Source organism: Chiloscyllium plagiosum, unplaced genomic scaffold (genome assembly GCF_037043375.1).
Source record: "Chiloscyllium plagiosum isolate Xiang-an unplaced genomic scaffold, Cpla_swu_hap1 HiC_scaffold_12, whole genome shotgun sequence".
Lineage (NCBI taxonomy): Eukaryota > Metazoa > Chordata > Chondrichthyes > Orectolobiformes > Hemiscylliidae > Chiloscyllium > Chiloscyllium plagiosum.
The window spans coordinates 26,315,758-26,343,554 of NW_028270150.1; the positions used below are offsets into that span (position 1 = coordinate 26,315,758).

The following is a 27,797-nucleotide window of genomic DNA, read 5'->3' on the forward strand; positions in this document are numbered from 1 at the left end:
CATAAATGATTTGGATGCGAGCATAAGAGGTACAGTTAGTAAGTTGGTAGATGACATCAAAATTGGAGGTATAGTGGACAGCGAAGAAAGTTACCTCAGATTACAACAGGATCTGGACCAGATGGGCCAATGGGCTGAGAAGTGGCAGATGGAATTTAATTTAGATAAATGCGAGGTGCTGCATTTTGGGAAAGCAAACCTTAGCAGGACTTATACACTTAATGGTAAGATCCTAGGGAATGTTGTTGAACAAAGACCTTGGACTGCAGGTTCATAACTCCTTGAACGTGGAGTCGCAGGTAGATAGGATTGTGAAGGCGGCATTTGGTATGCTTTCCTTTTTGGTCAGAGTATTGAATACAGAAGTTGGGAGGTCATGTTGTGGCTGTACAGGACATTGGTTAGGCCACTGCTAGAATATAGCGTGCAATTCCGGTCGCTTTCCTATCGGAAAGATGTTGTGAAACTTGCAAGGGTTCAGAAAAGATTTACAAGGATGTTGCCAGAGTTGGAGGATTTGAGCTATAGGGAGAGGCTGAACAGGCTAGGGCTGTTTTCCCTGGAGTGTCAGAGGCTGAGGGGTGACTTTATAGAGGTTTACAAAATTATGAGGGGCATGGATAGGGTAAATAGGCAATGTCTTTTCCCTGGGGTCAGGGAGTCCAGAACTAGAGGGCATAGGTTTAGGGTGAGAGGGGAAAGATATAAAAGAGACCCACAGAGCAATGTTTTCACACAGAGGGTGGTACATGTATGGAATGAGCTGCCAGAGGATGTGGTGGAGGCTGGTACAATTGCAACATTTAAGAGACATTTGGATGGGTATATGAATAGGAAGGGTTTGGAGGGATATAGGCTGGGTACTAGCAGGTGGGACTAGATTGGGATGGGATATCTGATTGGCATGGATGAGTTGGACCGAAGGGTCTGTTTCCATGCTGTACATCTCTATGACCTCTAAAACATAGTGGAAGTGTTCATATGATCAAAAATTTTCCTGAGGCCTCACTTCTTGCATTCGGGGAAACGCTTGCAATTCAAATGCTTCCACGTTACCCACCCTTAAAAAAGCAAACATGTTTACTAATCACATTTAAACAAATACAGACAGCAGCTTCCGTACTTACCAGACACTGCCAGCTCTTCCCCTTAATGTGTTTCATTCTGTGCACAAACAGCGAGTCACAATTTATAAACGTTGTGCTACATTCATAGCAGGTATGAGATTCTGAAACTTTGGTCTTTTTAACTTTTTCTCCAGTTACTGATTTTCTTCTTCTTGTTAGTTTTAATGTTGCATTAATTTTTGGTTGCATTTTCTTCAGGATTTGTGCAGCTCCCCGCAAGTTCTAAAGAATATAAAGCCATAGTGTTACATATAATTGCATAGGCTTATTGTCCTCAGAGATTAAATTACATTGCCATTCAACAATGTGCTATGTTACAAGATTCAACATTTCACTTTACAAGTAGCACTTCACAATGAAACTAAAGACACAAATAAATTGTAAACTTTCAGAATCATACAGCATAAAAACAGACCAGTTGGTCCAAATTGTCCATGCCGACAATGTTTCCTAAATTGAACAAGTCCCATTTGCCTGTGTTTGGCCCATATCCCTCTAAACCATTACTATCTATGCACCTGCCCAAATGTATTTTAAATGTTACAATTGTACCTGCTTCCATTTCCTCTAGCAGCTTAGTCCACACATGCATCACTCTCTGTGCAAAAATGTTGCCCCTTAGGTCCCTTTTAAATCTTTTCCCTCTCTCCTTAAACCTCGATCCTCTAGTTTTGGACTCCCTTGCTCTGGGGAAAAGACCTTATCTATGCCCATCATGATTTTATAAATCTCTACAAGGTCACCCTTCAACCTCCTACACTCGAGGGAGAATTATCTTAGTCTATCCAACCTCTCCTTATAACTCAAACTTGTAAATCCTTTTTGTATCCTTCCAGTTTAACAACATCCTTCCTATAGCAGGGTGACCCCCAGAATTGTACACAGTACTCCAAATGTGGACTGACCAAAGTTGTGTACAGCGTAACATGATGCTCTGACCGAAGACGGCAAGAGTGTCAAATGCCTTCTTCTCTGCCCTATCTACATGTGATGCCACTTTCAAGGAACCATGTACCTGTATCTAGGTTTTTCTGTTTGACAACACTCCCCATTGCCCAACCCTTAACTGTACAAGGTTTGCCCTGATTTGTCTTACCAAAATGCAACACCTTACATTAATCTAAATTAACCACCACCTGCCATTCCTCAGCCCACAGATCCAGTTGACCAAAATCCCACTGTACTTCTAAATAATAATCTTCACTGTTCACTATACCACCAATTTTGGTGTCATTTGCAAACATACTGACCATTCCTCCTTTATTCTTATCTCAATTGTTGATATAAATGACAGATCGTGGAGCCAACATCCATCCTTGTGGCACATCGTTGGTCACAGGTCTCCAGTCTGAATACCATCACTTTCTGCCTCCTATTGTCAAGCCAATTGTGCATCCAATTGGATAGCTCTCCCCGGATCCCATGTTATCCAACCCTACTAACCAGTTTACCTTGTCAAAGGCCTTGCTAAAATCCACGTAGACAACATCTATCGCTCTGCCTTCATCTATCTTGGTCACTTCTTCAACTAACTCTTAGATTTTTGAGATGAATTCCCATGCACAAAGTCATGTTGACTATCCCTAACCCTTGCCTTTCAAATGCAAATAGATCCTGTCTCTCAGCATTCCCTCCAACAACTTACCCACCACATATTAGGCTCGCTGATCTATAGTTCTCTGGCTTTTATTTGCAGCATTTTATTAAATAATGGTATGACAAAATTATGTTGCCAGTTCCAGATTATGTATTTGCATACACAACACATTTTTCCATAATACCTCAGTACCAGCTTTATGCTGCTATTGGAGTGTACATTTGGGTTTCAGTATAAGTTATAATCTACTAATCAGGTCACATTGCCATTTTGTGCATCCAGCTAAAAAGAAATTTAAAAGAGTTTTATACAAGATTTGTATATTAACAGCAATCTAGGTTTGTTCAATATATTGCATCAGTGTATGACACTATGATCTTTTGCTATATATTCGGGTCCTAAGATCTTACCTACTCGCTACCTGATGAAGGAGCAGCACTCCGAAATCTTGTACTTCCAAATAAACCTGTTGGACTATAACCTGCTGTCATGTGATTTTTAACTTAATATAATCATAGCAATGGTTGAAGCCATGATTGCTTCACCTGGTGTTAAACATATTTCCCAAGTGGTTTAATTCTGCTTCAATGGTCAGCTATATTGCACATACATGATGGCAGAATCTAAATTCCAGCTAAAGCCCTGTACGTGGGCCAAGAAACCTGCTTACAGTATTCAAATTCAACAAGTAGCACACCTGCCATTAAGCAGCATAAAAGTAGTGTTATATGCTAGAAAGATGCACAGTAATTGGCTGCAATTATTTTCCAGGAAGTTCTTCATATAGACCATTGCATATTTACTTTAGGATTTAATATCCTCAAGACAGTAATAAATATGAAAGGAACAAAACCAAACTACCTGCTCTGCTTTTGCTGGTTTTCTATTAGAATTTAGGGTGGTCAAGAACAATTTTACAATGTCCACATCTGATTAGCATTTCATCAGAGGTTATTATAATACTGGGGAGTTGAACCTAATATTTCTCACCTGCCGCCAAGCAGGCTCAAAGTCTAAAGGATCGGACTATATCATCAACTTTGATGTTTTTTGACTAACTAGGGAGTTCAAAAGTATATTGAGGGCACACTAAGTAATTTAGCACATAACAGCTAAAATCATTATGGCCCTCATCGTCACCTGGACTGCCAATTTCCATAATATCACAACATTAAACCTGCATCAGCTACTCTGCTGAGGAACATTCCTTCACTGATCTCCCACATTCTACCCTCCACAGACTTTGTCACTGAGAACTCAGCTGTCTGTATCTTTGGAAGGGCTGACCTACATCGGCTCCTGGTTAATTAACACCTCAATTTTAAAACTCTCATTCTTCAAACTCTCATTCTTCTTTTCAGATCCCTACTTGGTGTCATTGTTCCTTTCTTTGTAATCTCTTTCCAGTCCATAGATAACATTGGTGTGGCAGGTTGAATCTGGATCTCTAATTGGTCTATCCCCTGTGGGGTATACTTTTAGCTAGCTTAAGTTCTAGAATTCCCTCCCAAAACCTTTCCAACCTCTACTCTCCTTGAAAGCATTCTATGAAAATTACCTCATCTACACTAATATATTATAATGCCTGGTATCAAATTTTGCTTCATAATGCTCTTGTAAGCCACCTTGAAGTGTTTTATGGTAAAGGTGCAAGGCAAATAAGTTGTTTTTTTTATTAAGTCACTGGTGGCAAGTGGCTGTTACTGGTCAGGACAGCCTTTACTGCCCACCTCAGGCTGCCCTTGAGAAGGTGATAGCAAGCTGTCTTCTTCAACTGCTGTAGGTTGACTCTCAATCCCAGCCAATTTCTGAGATTTTGACCTAGCAACAGTGAAGGAACACCAAAATAATTTCCAAGTCAGGATGGTGAGTGGCTTGAAGGGGAACTTGCCTGTGGCGAGTGTTCACATGTACCTTCCATCTTAGTTCTTCTAGAAAGAAGTGGTTCTGGGTTTAGAAGTTGCTGGCAAAGGATCTTTGGTGAATTCCTGCAGTGCATCCTGTAGATAGTATAGATTGTTGCTACAGTGTGTCAGTGATGGAGGGAAAGTATGCTCATGGATGTGGTACCAAACAAGCAGGCTGTTTTGTCCTGGATGGTGTCAAACCTGAGTGTTCTTGGAACTACACCCATCCAGGAAAACGGGGAGTATTCCATCACACTCTTGACTTATGCCTTGTAAATGGTGATCGGGCGTTCGGGAGTCAGGTTGTAAAGTATTCACCACTATATTCCTAGACTCCGACTTGCCCTTGTAGCCATTGTGTGTATGTAGTAAGTCCAGTTCAATCTTTGGTCAATAGTAATTACCAGAATGTTGATCGTGGGAATGCAGTGATGCTAACACTATTGAATATCAAGGGGTAGTGGTTAGATGATCTCTTACTGGAGATAGCCAATACTTGGCATTTGTATGCTGCAAATGTTACTTGCCACTTGTCAGCCTTCATAAAGCCTAATTAAGGTAGGTCATTTAAATCATAAGATTAGTAAGTTTGCAATAAGTTTAAACATAGCATTTTATAAATTCATCTTGAAACTACACAGGAACAATACCTTTCACATTGTCAATTTCGAAAGTGTGAAGTGGTAACCCATCCAGACAACTTTAAATGCATTATAGGCTGCTTTTTGTTGATATCAAAATAGCAGCACCACTGAACCATGTTTTCGTATATTTGATTTTATCAACTTTCAACCAGATATTTATCAATTCTGACAAGTTGCTAAGAGAATGGTATTTGCATTCACTATCTTATTACAAAAAATTAAAATCATGGGAACCTTAAAGCACAGGCGGCCATTCAGCTGTCAGATTTGATCTAGTGTTTTTACTCATGATCTAGGTAATTCCAAACGCTGAACTGCAGAAGGCTAGTATGCAGGTTCAACAAGTATAACCAGGAAAACTAATAGAATGTTACGTTTTATTATGAGGGAAATTGAACATAAGAATGGGTGATTGTGCTTCAGGTAAACAGGGCATTGGTGAGAATGCTCTGGAGTACCGCATACAGTAATCGCCACCGGTCTTACAGAAGAATTTTACTATAATAGAAGTTCAGACAAGGTTTAAGACACTAATAGACAATAGGTGCAGGAGTAGGCCATTCTGCGCTTCGAGCCTGCACCACCATTCAATATGATCATGGCTGACCATCCTTAATCAGTATCCTGTTCCTGCCTTATCTCCATAACCCTTGATTCCACAATCCTTGAGAGTTCTATCCAACTCTTTCTTAAATTAATCCAGAGACTGGGCCTCCACTGCCCTCTGGGGCAGAGCATTCCACACAGCCACCACTCTCTGGGTGAAGAAGTTTCTCCTCATCTCTGTCCTAAATGGTGTACCCCGTATTTTTAAGCTGTGTCCTCTGGTTCGGCACTCACCAATCAGCAGAAACATGTTTCCTGCCTCCAGAGTGTCCAATCCTTTAATAATCTTATATGTCTCAATCAGATCCCCTCTCAGTCTTCTAAACTCAAGGATATACAAGCCCAGTCGCTCCAGTCTTTCAGTGTAAGGTAATCTCGTCATTCCAGGAATTGACCTCGTGAACCTACGCTGCACTCCCTCAATAGCCAGAATGTCTTTCCTCAAATTTGAAGACCAGAACTGCACACAGTACTCCAGGTGTGGTCTCACCAGGGCCCTGTACAGTTGCAGAAGAACCTCTTTGCTTCTATACTCAATCCCTCTTGTTATGAAGGCCAGCATGCTATTAGCCTTCTTCACTACCTGCTGTACCTGCATGCTTACCTTCATTGACTGCTGTCCAAGAACATCCAGATCTTGCTGTACTGCCACTTTACCTAAATTGATTCCATTTAGGTAGTAATCTGCCTTCCTGTTCTTGCCAAAGTGGATATCCATACATTTATCCACATTAAACTGCATCTGCCATGCATCTGACCACTCACCTAACTTGTCCAGGTCACCCTGTAATCTCCTAACATCCTCATCACATTTCACCCTGCCACCCAGCTTAGTATCAGCAGCACATTTGCTAACATCTTGAATAAGCAGTATTTCTTTATAAGGAAAGGTCCGGTTGGATATGTCTATCTTTTGGGGTTTAGAAGCATTAGAGGTGATTTAATTGAAACACAAGATCCTGAGGGGTCTCAATCGGGTGGATGCAAAAAGGATGTTTTCTCGTGGGAGAATCTAGATCTAGAGGTCATGGTTTAAAAATAAACAAACAGTCACCCATTTACGATAGAGAGAAAGTTCTTAGAAAATCCAATGTCTTGGGAATTCCCTTCCTCAAAAGGCAGTGAATGCAGAAACTTTAAATACTTTACAGCAGAGGTCGATAGATGCTGGATTGTCAAGGCGATGGAAGGTTATCAGAAGTATACAGGAATGTACAGTTGAAGTTTAAATCAGATCAGCCATGACCTTATTGAATGATGGAGCAGGCTTGAATGGCCAAGTTGCCCATTCCCATTCCTTTTTCGTCTGCAGCTTTAAAAAGACTATCCAATTGTACGCACATGCTCGCATCCAAGCTCTAGCAAATTTATCCCCATTAAATATTGATCAGTTTTGAATATTATTATAGTCACAGAGTCTTTGAAATAGCTTGACAGTGTAGTAAAGCAATGTACTTCAGGTCATAGATTACCGTGTTATGAAAATTCTCAATTTTCTTCTTACTCTTGTCAATTATCTCAAACATATATCCCCCAGTTACCCCTTCAGCTAGTGGAAACTTTTCACAATATTAAACACCTTTATTAAATTTTTCCTGAACCATCTCTGCTCCAAAGACAGCATGTCCAGTTCCTCTAGGCTCTTCATTTAATTATGCCCTTCAATTCTGATATCATTCTCGTAAATCTTATCTGCATCGTTTGTGAGGCTTTAAGAGCCTTCCCTAAGGCATGACATCCAGAATTAAACACATTTCAACGAGGCCTAAATATATTAAAAAGAATTAGCAATACTTCCTTGATCTTTGAACACTCTACCTCTACTTATAAATCAACTACTATCCTTGTCAATTTCAGTATAAAATTATGAGACTCAATTTTCATTTCCATGGCTTATCTTGTCACTTTAGTCCTCAGATCAAAAATACTGCCAGTATTTCTCTAAAACAAAAGCAGCATACCTTTGGTGGGTCCTTGGAACCTATGAGCTTCGAACTAGCTCTGGCTACTCTTTGCAACTTTATTGCCTTCTGCGAGGTAGATAGTTGTTCATCTTTCATTATTGTGTTAGGATGCTTTGCCCTTTTATCCAACAGTGCATTCTTAATGTTCAAATTTATTAGCTTCTTCCCATACAAGCCAACTAGCTTCACGTTTTCATTTTTTGCTGGTACACCTTTTGCCCTTTCTGAAATTTCTGAGCATGATGGGTTTCGTCCAATGCCACATTCAGTTTTGCAACAGTTCTGCTTTATGTTAACCAGTGTTTGTTTGACAGAAATGGTGTGCTTAGAATTTTCTTGCACATCCACCTTTGCTTTAGTTGCATGGTTGCCCTTCAGTGTACAACTCGGAGACAACTCAAATTGTTTACTATCGGTTCGGTTGGATAGCTTGGGCATGTCAGTTTTTTTCTTACGTTCAGACATAAAAAATCCAAAAGAAAATCCAGATTCAATCAGTTTTTGTGTTGGTATGTGTTTCCTTTTACCTAGTATTGGAATACTTCCATGAGCTTGAATATTGTGCAAAGTAGTACCTGAATTTTGGTTTTCAGCACCTAAAGATTGGCACCTTGTGTTTTTTACTTTCCTTCTAGATTGCATTTTCTCACATGAAGCAGTTCTAGTCTGCTTTCCTGGGTCCTTGAAAACAGGTTTTAACTGTTCTGGTTTCTTTGCCTCCTGTTTAGACCTCAATTGTGATGTAGGCTGATCATTTCCAATTGGCTTGCCAGCTAGTCGAGTCATTCTCTTCTGCTCATTTCCTACTACACAAGTGTTTTGGTGAATATTAGGAACTAATTTATTCCCTTCATATTTCCCTTTAAACCTTTGAATGTTACCTACCCCTGCTTTTGGAGACAGTTGATGTGAAGAATTCTCATCTAGAACTTGCCTCTCATTAGTTTTGGATGACATGGTCGAACAGGTGTCATCAGAAAGTGACTCCATTAGTTTTGGAGTCTGATCTAATGATCTAAAACGAGTTGGCAGCATTCTTACAGATGCACATCTTCTCAGTGCAACACTTTGTGGGCAACTTCGTATTTTATTGTCCAAGTTTAAGTTACAATTGCTATAATTCATAGATGAATTAAATGACTGCCTTGTCTTCCGTCTGCCACTATGTATGTCATCTATCAGGCAGGGTGAGACCTTAGATGTTGTGTTGCCTCGCACAGAAGAAGTTTTTACAGACATATAATTGGCACATCTACTGTTTCTAGTTAATGAACTGCCTTCCGTCTCCTTGCTATCATTTGCCTGAGATTTTGGTAACACTGCGTTTTGTTTTCTGTCATCCCTGCAGAAATTCTTCCCATTCCTCAACACATTTGGTGAAATACTGGAATCTACTTTGCAGCGTTGTGATTTTTTTGTTAAAGGTCGATTCCTCTGGCTACTGCCTTTAATATATTTATTCACTCGTTGAATTTTCTTGTCAAGACAACTGCTTCGGCCTTTAGTTTTAGCTTTAGGATTATTTATGTGTGTTTTAGTTGGAATGCAAACCATTTCCTTTTTGGTGGGACCCTGAGAGACATTTTTTTTATGACTTAAAGATTTTGATTTGTTTAGTGCAAGATTTGCTTTGTTTAATTTTTGATTGTCGACCTTTTGTTTCTGCACTGGTGGTAGAATCTTTTCAATGACAACAAAGCAATTGGCAAGTGCTTTTGCTCTAATATGGTCATCTTGCAACTGAGTTTTTGCAATGTCTATTTTTCTTCTCTTTGTCCCAGTAAGCAATGAATAATTTTTTACTTTAGGCTGTCTAAGTCTCCTTTTTTGTTTCCAACCAGCCTGCTCTTCATCTATAACAGAAGTTTTTCTCCTTAGTCCTAAAACACTAAGCAGTTTGTATTTCTCTGTTGTGTTAGGAGAATAAAGTTCGTCTTCAGTGGTCATTTGTCTAACAGGTGATCGGAGAAGTGCGTTCATTCCTTTACAACCAGAGTTGTCCTGAGTGCTCACAATGTTACAATCCAAATGTTTTGACATTCTTGTACGTGGTTTGGATTTTATGGGAGTTTTCTCAAAGCTACATTTTCTTTGATGACTAGCATTTCTTGACATGCCAGCTAATTTAAAATCCAGTGAATTAGGGATGCTACTCAATGCTGTATTTACAGATGGATGTCTTTGTGGGGAGAGAGATTTAACTTTTGGGAAGAATTTAGGTGGAGTTTTATCATAAAAGTCAAATAATTTAAATCGTCGACTTGAACTTTCCAATCCCTCCACTTCAGTGTTATTAAGAGAAGATTCGCAATGTACTGGAGTCACTTTGTCTTTGAAAAGTCCTGATTGCATTTCTTGAAACTTAACAGTAAAATCTGAGACTTTTGTTTCTCCTTGAATCATTGCTGAATGTGCTCTTGCACTAAATACATTTCTATCTACTTTGTGCTGAGTTGTGCCATCTTCTAACTGACCTAACTTTGAACAGATGTCTGAAACATGCTGTCTAGCTCCAGTAAAAGATTGATCAATAAAAGCTTCAAACGAAGAAAATTCCTTTTTCTCTTCTTTGCCTTCTTCCTTATGTGCTTTATTGTTCCCTGTTCCATGGAATTTATGCAATGCTGAACACATCTCAACCACTTCCCAAATCCGCAGGTGTCTTGCTAAAGCAGATGTCTCAGCAAAATAATCCGGTTTCAGCGACAATGAAGATGTGTATGAAAATTCCAACAGTGGAAGGAAACTCTTGCTGCTGAAACCTAGAAGGCAAAAAAAAATTGCATTTTATGTCATTACAACTGCGAAACCTTCGGTACTATGCTCATCAAATGATGGTTTGACAAGCAATGCTTTTTCCATTTTGTTTTGAATGTTAATTAAGAAGAGGTTTACAGAACCCAAAAATAATTCTTTTTTTTCCAGATAACAAATAACAAAAATGACTTCATCCAATAATGGGACAAGTATTCAAACATACACAGGTTAGCTGAAAACAGTTTCAGGATCACCATCACTATGTACTTCAAAGGATTCCTGAACACTGGAAATGTAACTTTTCAATGAAAAGTTGGACTGATTCTCCCAAACTTTGTAACTGAGGGACATTTCAAGCATTTTTGTGTCCTCATTTATGCTTTCTTCCAGTTCACATTCAGTGTTCAGTGGAATCAAACTTATGCCATTTGATGATTATATTGCAAAATACATTTTCCATTTCCTCAAGTTTGGTTTACATCTGAGGCAATGCTATCTATACTTTCACAATTGACTTTCACTGTAACTTTTAAAATCAAGAGTTTAAATAATGAGCACCTAAACTATTTTATCACAAGGTGATAAAGGTAAAGTTGCAGTGGTCCAACTGGACCATAGAGTTGCTCTTTCATTACAGAGAGAGATGATTTGTGGTGGTTTAACGGGAGGCTCATCACACCTCAGGCACACCGCAGGCAAGGGAAGGAGTTGCAAAGGAGAGTGCTCTGTGGTAACTCAGCTTGTGCAGGAATTGAACCTATACAGTACTGTCAGCATTATTCTGCATCACAAACCAGCCATCCAGCTAATTGAGCTCACAGTGATTCAATAACTATTAAAGTTTAAGGCAATCAATTCATCTTAGAAAATATAATGGAAGTAATTTCACGTATTATAAATTGAGAATATTACCTCTATGAAATTTGCACAGTGACACTTCAGTCATGAAAATAAATTCTTCATGTTGGACATTAAACAAATTTTTCAAACTAAGGTTTTCTGCAGTTTTGTTTAATCTAAAGTTTCTGAATTAGAGTAAACCACTACAATCGTCTTGATGTAGCAATGATGCAAACTATACAAATCCAATTGCTGGCCTTAAAATTCAATAAATGGCATTCTTCTAAATGCAATGAAAAAATAACTTGGCTTATACAGAAAAGTCATAAAGGTACACATCATGGTGCCCTGGGCCACACAACGTTCAAATTGGCACACTCAATAATTTGCATTTTACTCAATTGGTAATAATAACAGATCTTGTTAATGTTTTCCTTCAGGTTCACTCATGAGTCAACAGTGCTCAGAACAGTACTTCCAAAACCATGAAAACAAAAAAAGTATCAGTTAAGTAAAAAGTAAAAGCAGAAATGGAATTATGTATGCATCATGATTTACAACACAAAGGCAGACCATTCAGCCAACAGATTATGCCAGTGTTTATATTTCACACAAGCTTCCTTCTAAATTACTTCAGCCTCTTGTATCACCATATTTTTCTATTCTCTTCTCCCATAAATGTTTAACTTTTCAAAGTGGATCACTTATTTGCCTCAACCATTATTTTCTGTACTGCATTTCACATTTTAACACCTTAAGGAAAGTTCATGAATTTCCAATTAAGATTATTAATCAAATTATTAGTATGTGAGAATTGAGTTGAATGCCCTTCAATGGTCAAACTGTCTGATGTCAGGGTCAATAAGCCAAAGGTTGAACATTTCTGGCAAACAGCAGAGGGATTAAATACTCAAAAAAGCAAAATACTGAGGATACTGGAAGAATGAAATAAAAACAGTCATGGAGAAATTTAGCTGGTCTGACAGCATCTAACAAACAGTTAATATTTTGAATCTTAAATGAGTGTTCTTCACAACAAAGGAGCTCTGAAGTATCATACTAAATTTGAAATATGAACTGTTTTGCTCTTCACAGATGCTGCCAGAGTTGCTATGCTTCTAAAGGATTTTTTTTGTTTCAGCAAAAGTATTAAAGCTTTTACAACCATAAAGAGTAAAATCCTCAAAATCTAAAAGCCCACGTGTCAACCTTAGTTGACTATTACAACATAAATACTAAAAGCAGATTATCCTACTGCCAGTTCAATAAGTCCCCTCAACATAACCGGGGAGAGCCTAAAACATTTAAGGAAGAACTAAAGTGATATCGGATGCACTGATACAAATTGGAAATCCTCTGGTCGAAAATCTGGGGGCCAACTGACTTTCAGATAAAGGATATGCTTGGCTCGCAGATATATTAGGATAATATTTCAAATACTATCAAGTCCATTTGAATCTGTTCGGATCCATTCCGAACCTTTGGAAAAAATCTTCGCTTTTAAAGCAAAGTTCATTTCCAAAGGCCCATACTCAGCATGTCTACTAGTCTGTTTAAATCCACTTTCAAAAGACCTTTGGTTTTTCAGCCTTTGTAGTTTTTTGATGTGCAGATTATGATACATGACCTATAGTAGTCTGCCAAGAATCCTTAAATTCTAGGAAACGTCCAGAGTTGGAAAGCTGCCAATATAAATATTCTTATTCAAAAAGGGAGGGTTAAAAAAACATAAAATAGATCAGTTCACTTAACACACAAGAACAGAAATTACTGGAGAAGTTCAGCAGGTCTGACTTGAATGTTAAGTCTGTTTTCTCTCCACAGATGCTAGCAGATATACTTAGTTTCTCCAGCAGTTTCTGTTATGTTGTCTCAAATCTTTAGTATCTGCAATTCTCTGCTTATTTTGCCAGTTATTTTAACAACCGACACTCGGAAAAATGAGTATTATAAAGGATGAAACAGCACAGCATTTTAAACTGCATAATCAAGCACATTAGGCATTTCATAATTAAGGAGAAATTATGCATGATGAATTTATTAGAATTCTTTGAGGTAGGAAGATGCAGGACGGATAAAGGGGAATCTAAAGATATAAGACATTTGATAAGATACCTCTTATAAGACTAAGACAGGAGTCCATAGTGTCATGGTAGTCTGCGAGCATCAATAGAGGGATGGCTAACAAAAGAGTTGGGATTAGGTTGGGAGGAATGGCAGGATAGCAATCTGCAACTCGTGGGATACCACAGGGATCAGTGCTGAGTCACAATTATTTACAATAGATATTAGTGACTCGGAGGCAAAAAGCAAGTATACTACTATCAAATTTGCAGGTGAAACAAATATAGGTTGGAAGGCAACTTGTGAAGACAGGATACAGAGAAGTGAATGGGCAAAGCATTAGCAGATGGAATATAATGCGGGAAAATGTGAGATTATACACTTGGCAGTAAGAATAGAGGGGCTGAATACTATTTAAATGGAGAACTGTGGAAAACTACAGTACAATAAGATTGCAGATCCTCTTACACACACCACAAAAAGCTAGCATACAAGTTCAACAGGTAACAGGGAAGCAAATTAACTTTATTTTAAAATGAGTAGAGATTGAGTAGCTAGGGTCTGTATTTATTGGAGTTAAGAAGAATGAGGGGTAACTAGTGAATAAGATTCTTCAGGACCTGAAAAGAATGGATGCTGAGGGGTTGCCTCCCATTGTGGAAATGTCTAGAACTTAATCTCAGAAAAAGGGATTCGCCATTTAAGACAGAAATAGAGAAGGACTTTCTTCTGAGGGTAGAGAAGCTGTACATTCTTTATCACAGTGAACTATACAGGCTGGGTCATTAAGTATACTCAAAGCCGAGATAGACATATTTTTAATCAATAAGGAAATCAAGGACTATGGGAATAGCCAGGATAGTGGATTTGAGGATTATTAGATCAGCCATGGTCTCATCGAATGGCAGAGCAGGCTTGATGGCTGAAAGGCCTACTTGGGCTTGGGTACCTTATGATCTAGAGCTATACAACAGCAATTGTGCCCTGTTGCCACAGTCTGCTAAAGATTCATTATAACATTTGCAACAATACCAGAAAGAACAAACTTGTATCTACTTGGCATCCTTCATGTGTTCAGCAAGTTCCAAAATGATTCATAAATTGATTTTTTGAAATGTGGTCATCTTTTTCTTCAGTAATTATAACAGCCAAATTGCATATACTGAATTATCTCAAAAGGCAATGAAATAAATGACTGGTTAATTGATTTATTTTTGAAAGGGTTAATTGAAGGCCAAATGTAAGAAGAATACTGGAGGAATGCCCTGCTCTTTGTTAAATAATGCAACACAATCTTTTATGTCCAACTTTTGTCAGAGATACAGTTTAAAGTCTTCTTTTAAGGAATTCACCTTTGACAGCGTACTTTAGTGTTGAAAGGACTGAAATGTCAGCCTATATAACATGCTCAACTCTGTAGCATGGACTTGAATCTATGTCCTCCAAACTCATTACTTCACTAGGTTAAGCTGACATTAGAAATAAAACAAGCTTAAATAATCATTTCAAAATTCTTCACCTTTCAAATCCACAATTTTATTAGAAGTAGATCCTTTCTCTGAAAACAGATCCTGGAAGTATTCACTAACAGCTGCTAACACAGCACGGTGAGCTGGATATGATGTTTTCTCCACTATCAAAGTTACATCACAAAAAAGGCCTTTAGAACGTTGACTGTTCAGTCTCTCAAGCACTTTGGTGCAGTGTGTCGGCAATTCACGAGTTATATGCTTTTCTTCTGAAATCTGCCAAAGAAAGCACACAAATGTAACTTTTCACAACATTTATTTCACTCCATCTGGGAAATCACATTCCTTTAGTACCCTTCCCAGACAGGCTCAAAACACAATTAAAACATCACAACCACAAACAAACCTCATGCCACTTTATCATGAAGTGTATCAGTACTTCAAGACACAAATGGAACCAGGAGATATAGATTACACAGGCAGCAAGTATCCATGATTTACGATGGGTGCAATTGACACAGTTTTGAATTTTAATTTATAATGGTAAAGTCACCATAATCCCACTGGTTGCTCTCTCATTAGAGAGGCACAACTAGTGGTGGTTTAACCTGAGGATCACCATACCTCAGGCAAGGGGAGAGGTCAAGGTGGTAGGATCTTCATAATAATTTACAGTGGGTATGGGAACTGAGTGCATGCAGTCGACATTGCAAATCAGCCATCAAGCCCAATTATCCCCTTTTCATTTGTACTAAGCTATAATCAATATAAACACTGCGTATACCAAAACAAAAAAAATAATCACTGCTTGCATTACCAGTATAACTAGAGTAACACAGGAAAAAGAAACACTCAACAAGGGGCAACACAGTGGTTAGCACTGCTGCCTCACAGCGCCAGAGACCCGGGTTCAATTCCCGCCTCAGGTGACTGCCTGTGCGGAATTTGCACATTCGCTCAGTGTCTGCGTGGGTCGGTTTCCTCCCACAGTCCAAAAATGTGCAGGTTAGGTGAATTGGCCATGCTAAATTACACCGTAGTGGTAGGTGAAGGGGTAAATGTAGGGGAATGGGTCTGGGTGGGTTACGCTTCGGCGGGTCGGTGTGGACTTGTTGGGCTTAAGGGCCTGTTTCCACACTAAGTAATCTAATCTATAAAAAGTAACAACAAACCTGTAGGAACGTTAATGGTCAGCCTTTTAATGTGACCCATTAGATTAATATATTCCTCACAGCAATGCTGATAAGAACTCAAGTAAAATTAATATGTTCCTAGAATCTTACTAACCTGAGGCTTCAAATCCTCTGAATTAATTTTACTTTAGCCTCAACATTAACAATAAAAATGCAATTCTGTTTTCAACAATGGGAGTCCTTAATACTATGTAAATTAACTTTTGAAAGTTCTCTAGTAGACTGAAAAAGTATAATACAATTTTGGTGACGTATGACAAAATCCCTTTCATTCATTATGCCCGCGCTTGCTGACTTAATGTGCAGTTAAGAAACATCAGTAATTTTAAAATTCGCCTCCTTGATTTCATACCTATGGCTTTGAGCCATAACTTTCACACCCCGCTACACTTCAAGATCTCTGTGCTGATCAAATTCTGGCCTCAAGTACCCCAAATTTTATTGGTAGAGCATTTATGGATTTTTTCGATTACCTAAGCCCACGAGCTTTTTCCCCTTTCAAAGCATTCCTCGTCCAACCTCTACAGCCCTGCAATCTTTTGAAATTTCTCCAGTTCTGGCCTTGCTAGCATCCTTGATATTAAACCATCCATTACAAGTGGTCATGTTTTCAATTGACTCAACACTGAGTTGTGGAATTTCATCCCTAAACCATCTCTCCACTGCTCTCTCCTGTTCCTTAATGTTCACCTTGAAGACCAAGCCCTGGTCACTTATCCTAACATCTCCCTGTGTGAATTAGTGTCAAATTTTGTTTGACAATACTCCTGTGAAGCATTTCAAGATATTTTCCTTTATTAAGAGGCACTATATAACCAGCTATGATCTAGAATGACACAACAGACTTGCAGGGTTGAATGCCTACTCCTGTTCCTCTGCTATTACATAAACAGAAGTTATTGCTGGTCATTAGGAATAGATTGCTTCACCATTCACGGTAATTTTTGAAAATATCATACTGCAAACCCAAAATCTCACATTCCCACATATTTATGATAACCTTTCACCCTCTTGTTTGAGTGGAATCGATATCACACTGCCTTTAAAAAAACGTATGATTTGAAACAGAGTGGATACAGATTTGAAAGAAAAGGAAAACAGCAGGAAATGCAATGAAAAGCCCATGGCTGCAAATGGAGTTTGAACACTAATACAAACATGATAGTCTAAAGAGCCCAAGAACCTATTCAGGAGAAAATGTATAATTAGTTAAACAAAACAAGCTTATAGAATTTACATGATCACATTGATTTTCGCCTTTCTGTTCCTTCACTATTAGCTTATTTCCCCAACACTCACCAGAAGATTATCTTTCCCATTTTTACATTGATTGCATCCCTGGACATAGTCTCTGATGTCTGGAAACATTCCTGAAATAGACAAAGTTGCATCTGAAAATATATAAACTGTTAATCAATTTACACCAGTTGCATTAATCACATTTGTTATTACACCACATTTTTGGGTCTTGTTGTCAAACATCGATATAAAAATACATGCAGCTTCTGATGGTATTATAGAGAAAATAAAAATCACACAACAAAAGCTTTCCAGAAACTTCTGAACCTACATGATGTTCTTTCATTGTTGCAGAGTCTGTCTAGGGACCTTTTCATCCACCAGCCCACAATGATTTAGGTTACTGTGAATCAATAGTTTTGAATTGTCTTCTCACTAGAATTCTAATATTCTTGTACAAACAAAATAAATATTGGAGAGTCATTTTTCTGGAGCTGAATAGCAACATTTAAATGACCACAATAATTTGGACAAGAGAAAGGGTGCTGATTGATTGAAAAGTTGACTCATTGGTTGAGAGGTTATTCCTTTAATTAGTCAATCCTTTAGGAGACACCTTTAAATTTCACACGAAATGCTCTTTTGAAGCAAAGAGTTCTCAGAATATGGTCAAAAGATGACATTATCTTAGCTAAACACTTGGAATTTGAGCCATACATACTTCACTCCTTCCTAGATACTTGCTGACAGATGAAAGAATCCTACTTTAAAAAACACCAAATCTACAGCTCTCAGAATATAGCAGTGAACATACCACATTGGACAGTCTTAATTTTCCAACAGTTGCTGCACACTTGATTTCTAGTGCTTTAGGGAAAGATTACATATTTCACAATCAATGGATTCCAGAGGTAAGGCAAAAATGTAGTTGCACAAAATATACTTTTGCCAAAGAGAAGTATCTGCTCAAAATAAAAACCGACCCTTAACTGATTTTATAAGTGTGAATAACCTGTGCACAATGCTATCTGTAAATTCTTAAAGCATCCTTTTATATTATCTAAAATTGAATTGGTTTTGAAATGGAACTTGCACAAACTTATGAAATTCCTCAAGCCATGACTTTGCTTCAAATACATGATAGATAGCCTCCAGATTGAACTGGTGTAGCTCACATGATATAAGTACATCTGTAGTGATGTTAGGAAGAGATTGCCATGTTTTTGATCCAGTGATATGAAAGGAATAGCAATGCGGTTCCAAGTTAGATGATATGCAGCTCAGAGAGGAACTTGCAGGTGGTGACAAGGCCACATCTGCTACCTTTGTCCTTTATGGTAGCAGAAGTCATAAATTTGAAAGGTGCTGAAAAAAACCTCTCAAATTGAAGTATACCCTGTAAATGGTACACAGTGCACCAGTGGTGCAGGAAACAAATGTTTAAGATGGTGGGTAAGATGATGGCCAAAAAGACTGCTTTATCGCATCTAATGCCCAGTTCCAGAGTGTTGTTGGAACAAAATTGCCGATGCTCAGTAGCAACAGTACATACCATCCACAAAGGGCTCTTCTGGTTTATCGGTAGCATCTCTACCAGGAGGTCCAGGTACAAGTCTTAGCTGTTCCAGAGGTGTGTAATAACATATCTGATTATGTTGATTAGAAAATAATTGCGGTACCATCTACAAGATGCACTGCAGAAATTCACCAAAGATCCTTAGAAAGCACCTTCCAAACCCATAATCCCTGCTATCTAGAAGGACAAGGGCAGCAGATACATGAGAAATCCACCATCTGCAAGTTGCCCTTCAAGCCACTCTGACTTGGAAATAGATCATCGTTCCTTCACTGTCATTGGGACAATATCCTAGAATTCCCTCTCAAAAAGCATTGCAATCTACCTACAACATATGGACTGCAGAAGTTAAAGAAGGCAGCTCTTCTCCAGCTTCTCAAGGGCAAGTAGGGATGGGCAACAAATGCTGGCCTAGGCAGCAATGTCCACATCTCAAGAGTGGATTTTTAAAACGTATATATTTATTGAGCAAAGTGGAGAATATTTCATTGCAGTCCTAACTTAAATCTTGTAGACTTTGGACAGACTTTAGGGCGTCAGGAGTTGAAATCCAAGCCTCTGACCTGTTCTTGGAGTTACATAGCTGGTTCAGTTAAGTTTCAAGTCAAAGATAACACCTCCCAAGATGCTGACTGTTGGTGAATCAACAATGATAAAGGCCTTGAGCAAACGATCATTGCCTAGCACTTATGCCACCTATCAGCCCAAACCTGAATGTTGTACAAGTCTTGCTGCATGTGGAATAGACCTGCTTCAGTGATACTTGTTCCACTCCATCTAAAACAAGCGTAAATCTCTAACATCTTTGCCCATTTGATAAGGAATGCATTTATGGATCTTTATAAACAAACTTCGCCATTCCAAGGTAAAAACTACTTCACTGCATCAAACCCATACTAGATCCCTTATGCAATTTGGGATCATAATTAAACTTTGCCAGGATTCGAATGCAGAATTCCAGACTTCGTGCCTCTTAACAGTATTTATAATGATCATTTTTATCATTCCATAAGTGATGGGGAGGTAACCCAAGGATAGTGAGAAAAGAGATCAATCTCAGACTGGTACAGTTGAGAAGAGAGTCAAGCTGTCAGGACAGGCAGGGACAAAGCAGAGAACAAGGAATGACTGATAAATTAAACTGCAATTATTTCAATGCAAGAGGCCTAACAAGAAAGGTAGATGAACTCAGGGCAAGGTTAGGAACATGGGGCTGGGATATCATAGCAATTATAGAAACATGGCTCAGAGATGGACAGGACTGGCAGCTTAATGTTCCAGGACACAAATGATACAGGATACAGGAAGGACAGAAAGGGAGGCAAGAGAGGTGGGGGTGTGGCATTTTGATAAGGGATCACATTACAGCTGTACTGAGGGAGGATATTCGCGGAAATACATCCAGGGAAGTTATTTGGCTAGAACTGAGAAATAAGAAAGGGATGATCACCTTATTGGGATTGTATTAGTCAGAGGGAAATTATCTGGAAGACTAATAGGGTGGTTATGGTAGGGTATTTTAACTTTCCAAACAGACGGGGACTGCCATAGTGTTGAGGGTTTAGATGGAGGAATTTGTTAAGTCTGTACGAGAAACTTTGCTGATTCAATATGTGGATGTACCTACTACAGAAGGTGCAAAACTTGACCTACCCTTGGGAAATAAAGCAGGGCAGATGATTGAGGTGTCAGTGGCAGATCATTTTTGGGCCAGCGACCATAATTCTATTAGTTTTAAAATAATGATGGAAAAGGTTACAGCAGATCTACAAGTTGATGTTCTAAATTGGAGAAGGGCCAATTTTGATGGTATTAGGCAAGAACTTTCAAAAGCTGATTCGGGGCAGATGTTTGCAGGTAAAGGGATGGCTGAAAAATGGGAACATTCAGAAATGAGATAACGAGAGTCCAGAGACAGTATAGTTCTGTTAAGGTGAAAGGAAAGTCTGGTAGGAAATGTTGGATGACTAAAGAAATTGAGGGCTTTGTGAAGAAAAAGAAGGAAGCATATGTCAGGTATGGACAGGATAGATCGAGTGAATCCTTACAGTATAAAGGCAGAAGGAGTATACTTGAGGGAACTCAGCTTTGGCAAATAGGGTTAAGGAGAATCCAAAGAGTTTTTGCAAATACAATAAGGACAAAAGGGTAACTAGGGAGAGAATAGGGCTCCTCAAAGATCAGCAAGACAGCCTTTGTGTGGAGCCGCAGGAGATGGGAGAAGATACCAGTGGAGTCCCACAAGGATCAGTGCTGGGTCCACTACTTTTCATCATTGACATAAATGATTTAGATGTGAGCATAAAAGGTATATTTAGTAAGTTTGCAGATGAAACCAAAATTGGAGGTGTAGTGGACAGCGAAGAAGGTTACTTCAGATTACAACAGGATCTTGATCAGATGGTCAATGGTCTGAGGATTGACAGATGGAGTTAAATTTAGATAAATGCAAGGTGCTGCATTTTGGGAAAGCAAATCATAGCAGAACTTATACGCTTAATGGTAAGGTCCTAGGGAGTGTTGCTGAACAAAGAGACCTTGGAGAGCAGGTTCATAGCTCCTTGACAGTTGCAGATAGATAGGATAATGAAGGCAGTGTTTGGTATGCTTTCCTTTATTGGTCAGAGTATTGAATACAAGTCATGTTGCAGCTGTACAGGACATTGGTTAGGCCACTTTTGGAATATTGTGCGCAATTCTGGTCTCCTTCCAACCCGAAGGATGTTGTAAAACTTGAAAGGGTTCAAAAAAGATTTACAAGGATGTTGCCAGGGTTGGAGGATTTGAGCATTAGGGATAGGTTGAACAGTCTAGGACTGTTTTCCTGGAGCATCGGAGACTGAGGGGTGACCTTACAAAGTTTTATAAAATCATGAGGGGCATTGATTGGGTAAATAGACAAGGTCTTTTTCTTGGGGTGGGGGAGCCCAAAGCTGGAGGGCATAGATTTAGGGTGAGAGAGGAAAGATATAAAAGAGACCTATGGGGTAATGTTTTCACACAGAGAGTGGTATGTGTCTGGAATGAGCTGCCAGAGGTAGTGGTGGAGGCTGGTACAATTGCAACATTTAAAAGGCAGCTGGATGGGTATATGAATAGGAAGGGTTTGGAGGGATATGGGCTGGGTGCTGGCAGGTGAGACGAAATTGGTTTGGGATATCTGGTCGGCATGGACGAGTTGGACCGAAGGGTCTGTTTCTGTGCTGTACATCTCTATGACCTGATAGGTTTGCCTCACATGCCTTAGGTGGTCAGAACTTCAGGACAACTCAGGCCTTTGGAACTAATTACAACCTTCCTCACAGCCTTCAGTTAGTACTTCTTCACAGTTCCCTCTTTTTATATAAAAAATTCTAATTCTCTTTTGTATTCAATGGCAACTGGGAAATTATCTTGTCTCTTTCTTCATCTTCACATGATAAAGTGTGATAAATTTTCAATGGTAACACATGGATAAAAAGAAAAACTGCAAAGCAGCTTTGGTTACGAAGATACTTGTCCCTTACTTTCATAAGAAAATCGGAAAAGAGGGCACGATATTTTCCCAAGGTGATAGTCAGCTTCATATCGGTTCCTGATTCTTTATGCTTCGCTATCTTTCTCTACCCCAACCCCTCAAAAAAGTAGTCAAGTCCTCCACTCTACCTCTTCCTGCATAAAAACTAAATCTACCCTGTATCTTGTAATAACCTGGATTTTACCACTACTATTTTATTCTTTCCAAGTCTCATTACCTTACACTTGCCCATATCTAATACCAGCAGCCACTTATCAGCTCACCTCTCCAAAATGTTTTTTTCCTGCACATCTTTCCATATTCTCCAACTTTAAGGTATTTTACTGTCACCACTTAAAATATTCCAAGTGTCATATGAAAATGGCTGTATGCAATTACTATGGTCAATTATTTGTTTTACCATGTACAGAAGTCAAAAGACATCAAGTTTAAATTGAAATCAATTGTTTGCCACTAACACAGCTTTGAAATTAAGTTTGAAAACGTTGTTATTAAATGCTAAAGTTTGGTAAGATCTATTCCTCCATACAAACAACGAACGTCAACTCATAGCCTAAAAATTTGTTCTCAAGGTAGACTGGATGACTAACTCCATTCTCAGTAAATTTTGAAGTTTGACAAGAAACCAACATTTACCATAATACTGCAATCATGATCTTCTACCACTAGAGGCTCTTAATGAGCTACCCAAGAGAGCCCGCTAGCGATGGAAAATACTGAAGTCGGCACCACAACTATGGACTTCTAAACAGTGTATTTGCACAATTTCCTAAACAATAAGCCAGCTACATCAAAAAAGGAACTGAAATTTCAAATATCTTTATAGTCATTGACAGTAAGAGCTGTAGACTACACATGCAGTTGAACTAACTTGAAAAAAAGCTGGGTTCAACTGGCATGATGAAATTAAGCAAAGCAAATGTGATTTGGACAGGACGTGGCTCAGATTACCAAACAAACATGACATCATGAACCTAGGTTATCCACGGAAACGCAAGCTTCTTTACATCCTTTGTACCATTGGAAGCTCTACGTATACTTAAGAACATGAAGTAACCCACATTTTTTTTCCATTATTGAAAATCAAGAGTTTTTATTTACTTGCTAGTTTACTGCTAACACCAGTATTATAATTCAACATACTCCATTAACCCTGATCATTCCATTGAGTTCTCCGGCCTTCAGGAGATGGTTCCAGTCTCCCAGAAACAAGGTGGGACAGGGAGAGTCTTCAGGCCAAATCACACCAATACACACTGTTGGTGAACAGATCATCCTGGCCCCTCACGGCCCGACTCTGAAAAAACAACTTTCAGGAAAACCAGAAAAAAAACAAGGGGGAAGACAGCGATTTAACCCTGCGGATTAAAAGTTCAGCAAATTGGCCGATTTAAAGTTTATGGAAACACGTTTAGAAATCGCGCTACACAATCTTCAATCGCATCCACATTTGACAGCTTGGCTATAATATCGGGGGGAGTGAAAAGGAAACCTGGGTGTTGCCACAGCTCCCAGAAAGACATCAAAACAATTTCAGTAAACCTAACGAGTCGAGCAAAACAGTCACATGACAAAAACATCAGCGGAGGGTGCAGGAGTCAGATAGATCCTTCTGAAAGAAAAGTTGCACAAAAAAGATACTGACTTTGCATTCCACCACAGATGCACGAATCGATGGGTCACATACTGAGCCCAGGCATTTTCTCCATTGCAATGTCTACACTCTCTCTCTATCCCAACCCAAACCCCTCACCACAACCCATCAAGAGTAAGGGGGGGGGGGGGGGGGAAGGGGGAAGAGAGGGGAGGCTGGCGGTGAGTAAAGCCTGGAGTTAACCCACCTTCCCACCAGTAGTTCTCGGAAACATTTTTGTAGGTCTCCTCCATGGTGCAGTGGCGGTGCCCGGGGGCCGGCTCTTGGTGGAAGGCGGCGATGACAGCCCGCCGCTGCTCCTCGGCGGCCGCCACCAGCACCTCGGTGTAGCTGGTCGCCCCCCTCTCCAGCCTCTTGCGGTACAAGGTGCCGTCGATCAGCTCGTAGCCGGAGGCCGCCCAGGACGGATCGCCCGAGGAGCTGGAGGAGGCGCCGGCGACCTTCCTTCCAGAATATTCTTTTTCTTCCCCTTCTTCTTCTTCCCCCTCCTCCTCATCCTCGCCACCGCCTTTGGCCAGCTCCCTGCCGCCGCCGCCGCCTCCTCCTCCTCCTCTCCCCGAGCCGGGGAAACACGGCTCATCCCTGTCCTTTAAATACCGGCTGGTCACCACCTCGTACGTGCCGCTGTCGCCGGCCATTTTCCAGGCCCCTATTTTCTTATTTTTTTAAAAATAAATAAATTAGTTGATTCCGCCCCTTCTTTGGTGTGTTTTATTTTGTTGTTGTTTTCAATTTTGTTGCTTGCCTTTTTTGGAAGGAAAAAAAATCTTCTCTTTCTCCGCCTGAGTTTATTAACGTCGCCGGTCACTCCCTGAACACTCCCACTTCGCCTCTATCAATCTCTTTTTTAATGTTATACTCAATATCTCCCTCAGTGGCCAAACGTCGCGGAGACAACTCGGCCTCAACTACTCTAAAGCTTTTTTTTTACCTCTCTCCCCCTTTCGCTCGCCCCGCCGCCGGGCGGCCGACACCTTTATATAACCTCGGAATCAACCTAGCTTGATAGCCAGTGGCCAATTGCATTCTTCCGAGGAGGCCATTGGGCCTCCCGTGGGGGTTCCGTGTTTCGATTGGTGGAGGTGGGGGTGGAGGGGCGGGGCCAACAATGACAAGCGGTGAAAAAAACCTCGATGTCTAACGTCACCCTACTATTAAGGTAGGTTGGCCGAGCACTCGAGCCGGCTGTTGGAGCGCAAGGCGCCACGCGCCACCTTGGAGTCAAGTATTGTAGACTTCATGGCAGTGTCAATGCTGCATGTATCTAAAAAAGTTTTTAATACTCTCCTTCGTCTTCCACCTTCATCACTATCTTTCCCTTCCCTATTTGAACGTGTAGAGTTTTCTTTATTTCTCTTTGCGTTTTGGCAACAACTCTGGATACCAGAGATACACACACAAGTTATCAATTGTCTTCAACATATTGAACCCATTGCTTCTTTCTTTAATCTAATTGGGAGGAAATGTTTTTGCATCACATGGATCGTTAACTGTTTGGATAGTTTGCAGCTACGTTCAAGAGAGGGAGCAACCCAACAGTGGGGGCAGAGGAGTGCTTCCAGGAAGGGGAGGTGGTTTTTTGTTAGGCTGTCGTCTATTGCCAAATAAACTTTCCAACCTGAAGGGAAAATTTAGTGAAGGTAATCAATGAACATGCAAGTGGAACGTGAAATAATCTTAAATTAATAGGGAACCGTCTTCTTGTGATTAAAAATGTTGAAATTTCACAGTAGGTCATTCAGGAAGGTAGATGATAGAAGGTTATGTAGCCTTTCCATAAAGACTCTTGTCAAGTAAACATAAGAGAAAATAAAGGGGTATCATACACTGAGTCTCAATCCTAAAGCTATTTGAGAAAGGAATGACCTGCACTCTTGTATTATCTTTTATGACCTTCAGATGTCCTAAAGGACTTTTGAAATTTACTCACTGCTATAATGTTGGAAATATGGCAACAAATTTGTGCTCTGAGGTTCTAGATACAGCAAAGTGATACCAACTAAGTAATCTGTTTTAAGATTCAGTTAATAATCTGTTGGTTGAGGGATTGATATTGGCCAGGGCAATTTTTTGGACATAAGTTTCTGGAGCAAGACTTGAGTTCTTCCAATTAAGCCAAGGCTGACTGTTTAAAACAAATCTTTATTTATGTCATTCTTTTGAGATCGCTAGAAAAGCTAGCATTTAGTTTCCATCCCTAATTGCTTTTGAAAAAGTGGTTGTGAGTGCGTTATTGAACCACTGCAATTTTGGGAGTGGTAGGTACCAGCACAATACTATTAGTAAGAGTGCTCCAGGATTTTGATCCAATGGCAGTGAAGAAGCATGGAAATGGTTCCAAGTCAGATGGTTTGCAGAGGAATTGTAAATGGTGGTGATCACAGATATTTTCTACCCTTGTCCTTCCAGATCACAGATATGGAAGTTGCTGTTGAAGGAATTTGGTGAGTTGCAGAGGTACACCTTGTAAATTGTATACACTGCTGACAACGTACTTTGGTGATGTGAAGTGTGAATGTTTAAGGTAGTGGATAGAGTGCCCATCAAGTAAGATGTTTGTTATTGATTGTATTGAGTTTCTTGAATGCTGTTGGAGCTGCACTCACAAGCAAGTGGAGAATATTCCATCATCCTCCTAACTTGTGCCTTGTGGGTGTGGACAGGCTTTGGGAAGTCAGGAGCAGAGCTCCTTGCTATAGAATTGGGGAACATTAGAAATAAAATAAGATTTAAGTGAGTCAAGGGAGGAGGATGACTAAAGAACAAAGTTGAGATCTCTGTTAGGTTGGAAGGCAGGAGGCTAGAGGACAGGTGATGCTGGGAGGTAGGAGGGGGTAAGGAAGGTTTGGGAAAAGGGTGGATTAGAAATCCAAAGAAAAATGTTGGGGCAATGGGACAGAATATTGATGTATGTAAAGACAGAGTCTAACATTAATAGTGCGTCGGTAAGGAATAGTAGTTACAAATAAAGTTGAAGGCTTTTTTAATCTGAATATTTGAAACATCCTAAAGAAGTCAAACAAGGTAGTGGCACAGATAGAAATGAATGGTTTAGATCTAAACACCACTATAGATACATGGTTACAAGGTGACCAAGCTTGGGAAATATATATCCAGGGCACTCAATCTTGTAGAGAATGTAAAAAGAGAAAGAATAGTGCTGATAGTGAAGGATGATAAGGACATTAATGAGAAATAATATTTTGCTCAGATACCCGTGAAAAAGAAGCAACAATCAGAAAATGCTGCTCTGAGTAGTTTATAGGCCACGTAACAAAATTATCATATAATCCTCACAGCGTGGAAGCAGGCCAGTTGGCCCAATGAGTCCGCACTGACCCACCTCATCCTTGTAACTGTGCATTTGCCATGGTTGATCTACCTAGCCTACAAATCCTTGGATACTATGGGCAATTTAGCAAAGCCAATCCACCTAACCTGCACATCTTTAGACATGGGAGGAGTCCAGAGCACCTAGAGACAACCCATGCAGACAGAAGGAGAATGTGCAAACTTCACACACATACTCACCCAAGGGTGGAATTGAACCCGTGTCCCTGGTACTGTGAGACAACAATGCTAACGACTGAGCCGCTGTGCTGCCCCCTAGAATAGTTATTCCATTGGAAAGAGCATTAAATAA

The 27,797-nt window shown here is 39.7% G+C and overlaps 1 protein-coding gene across 3 annotated transcripts in view; it reads right to left on the reverse strand.

Moving 5' to 3' along the window:
- The window catches only part of LOC122555340 (uncharacterized), a 53,668-nt gene extending 28,580 nt beyond the window's left edge, over positions 1-25,088 (reverse strand). For 2 of the 3 annotated variants that reach the window (XM_087992534.1, XM_087992535.1), the window contains exons 1-5: positions 24,342-25,088; positions 17,468-17,538; positions 15,026-15,251; positions 7,843-10,607; positions 1,128-1,349 (exon numbers count right to left, since the gene is read on the reverse strand). In XM_087992534.1, coding sequence (XP_087848660.1) covers positions 1,128-1,349; positions 7,843-10,607; positions 15,026-15,251; positions 17,468-17,538; positions 24,342-24,792 — 3,735 coding nt within the window. In that variant the 5' untranslated portion in view covers positions 24,793-25,088. The remainder of the gene's footprint in view (positions 1-1,127; positions 1,350-7,842; positions 10,608-15,025; positions 15,252-17,467; positions 17,539-24,341) is intronic. The other variant, XM_087992533.1, reaches the window with a different exon arrangement.
- Positions 25,089-27,797: the final 2,709 nt, after the last annotated feature.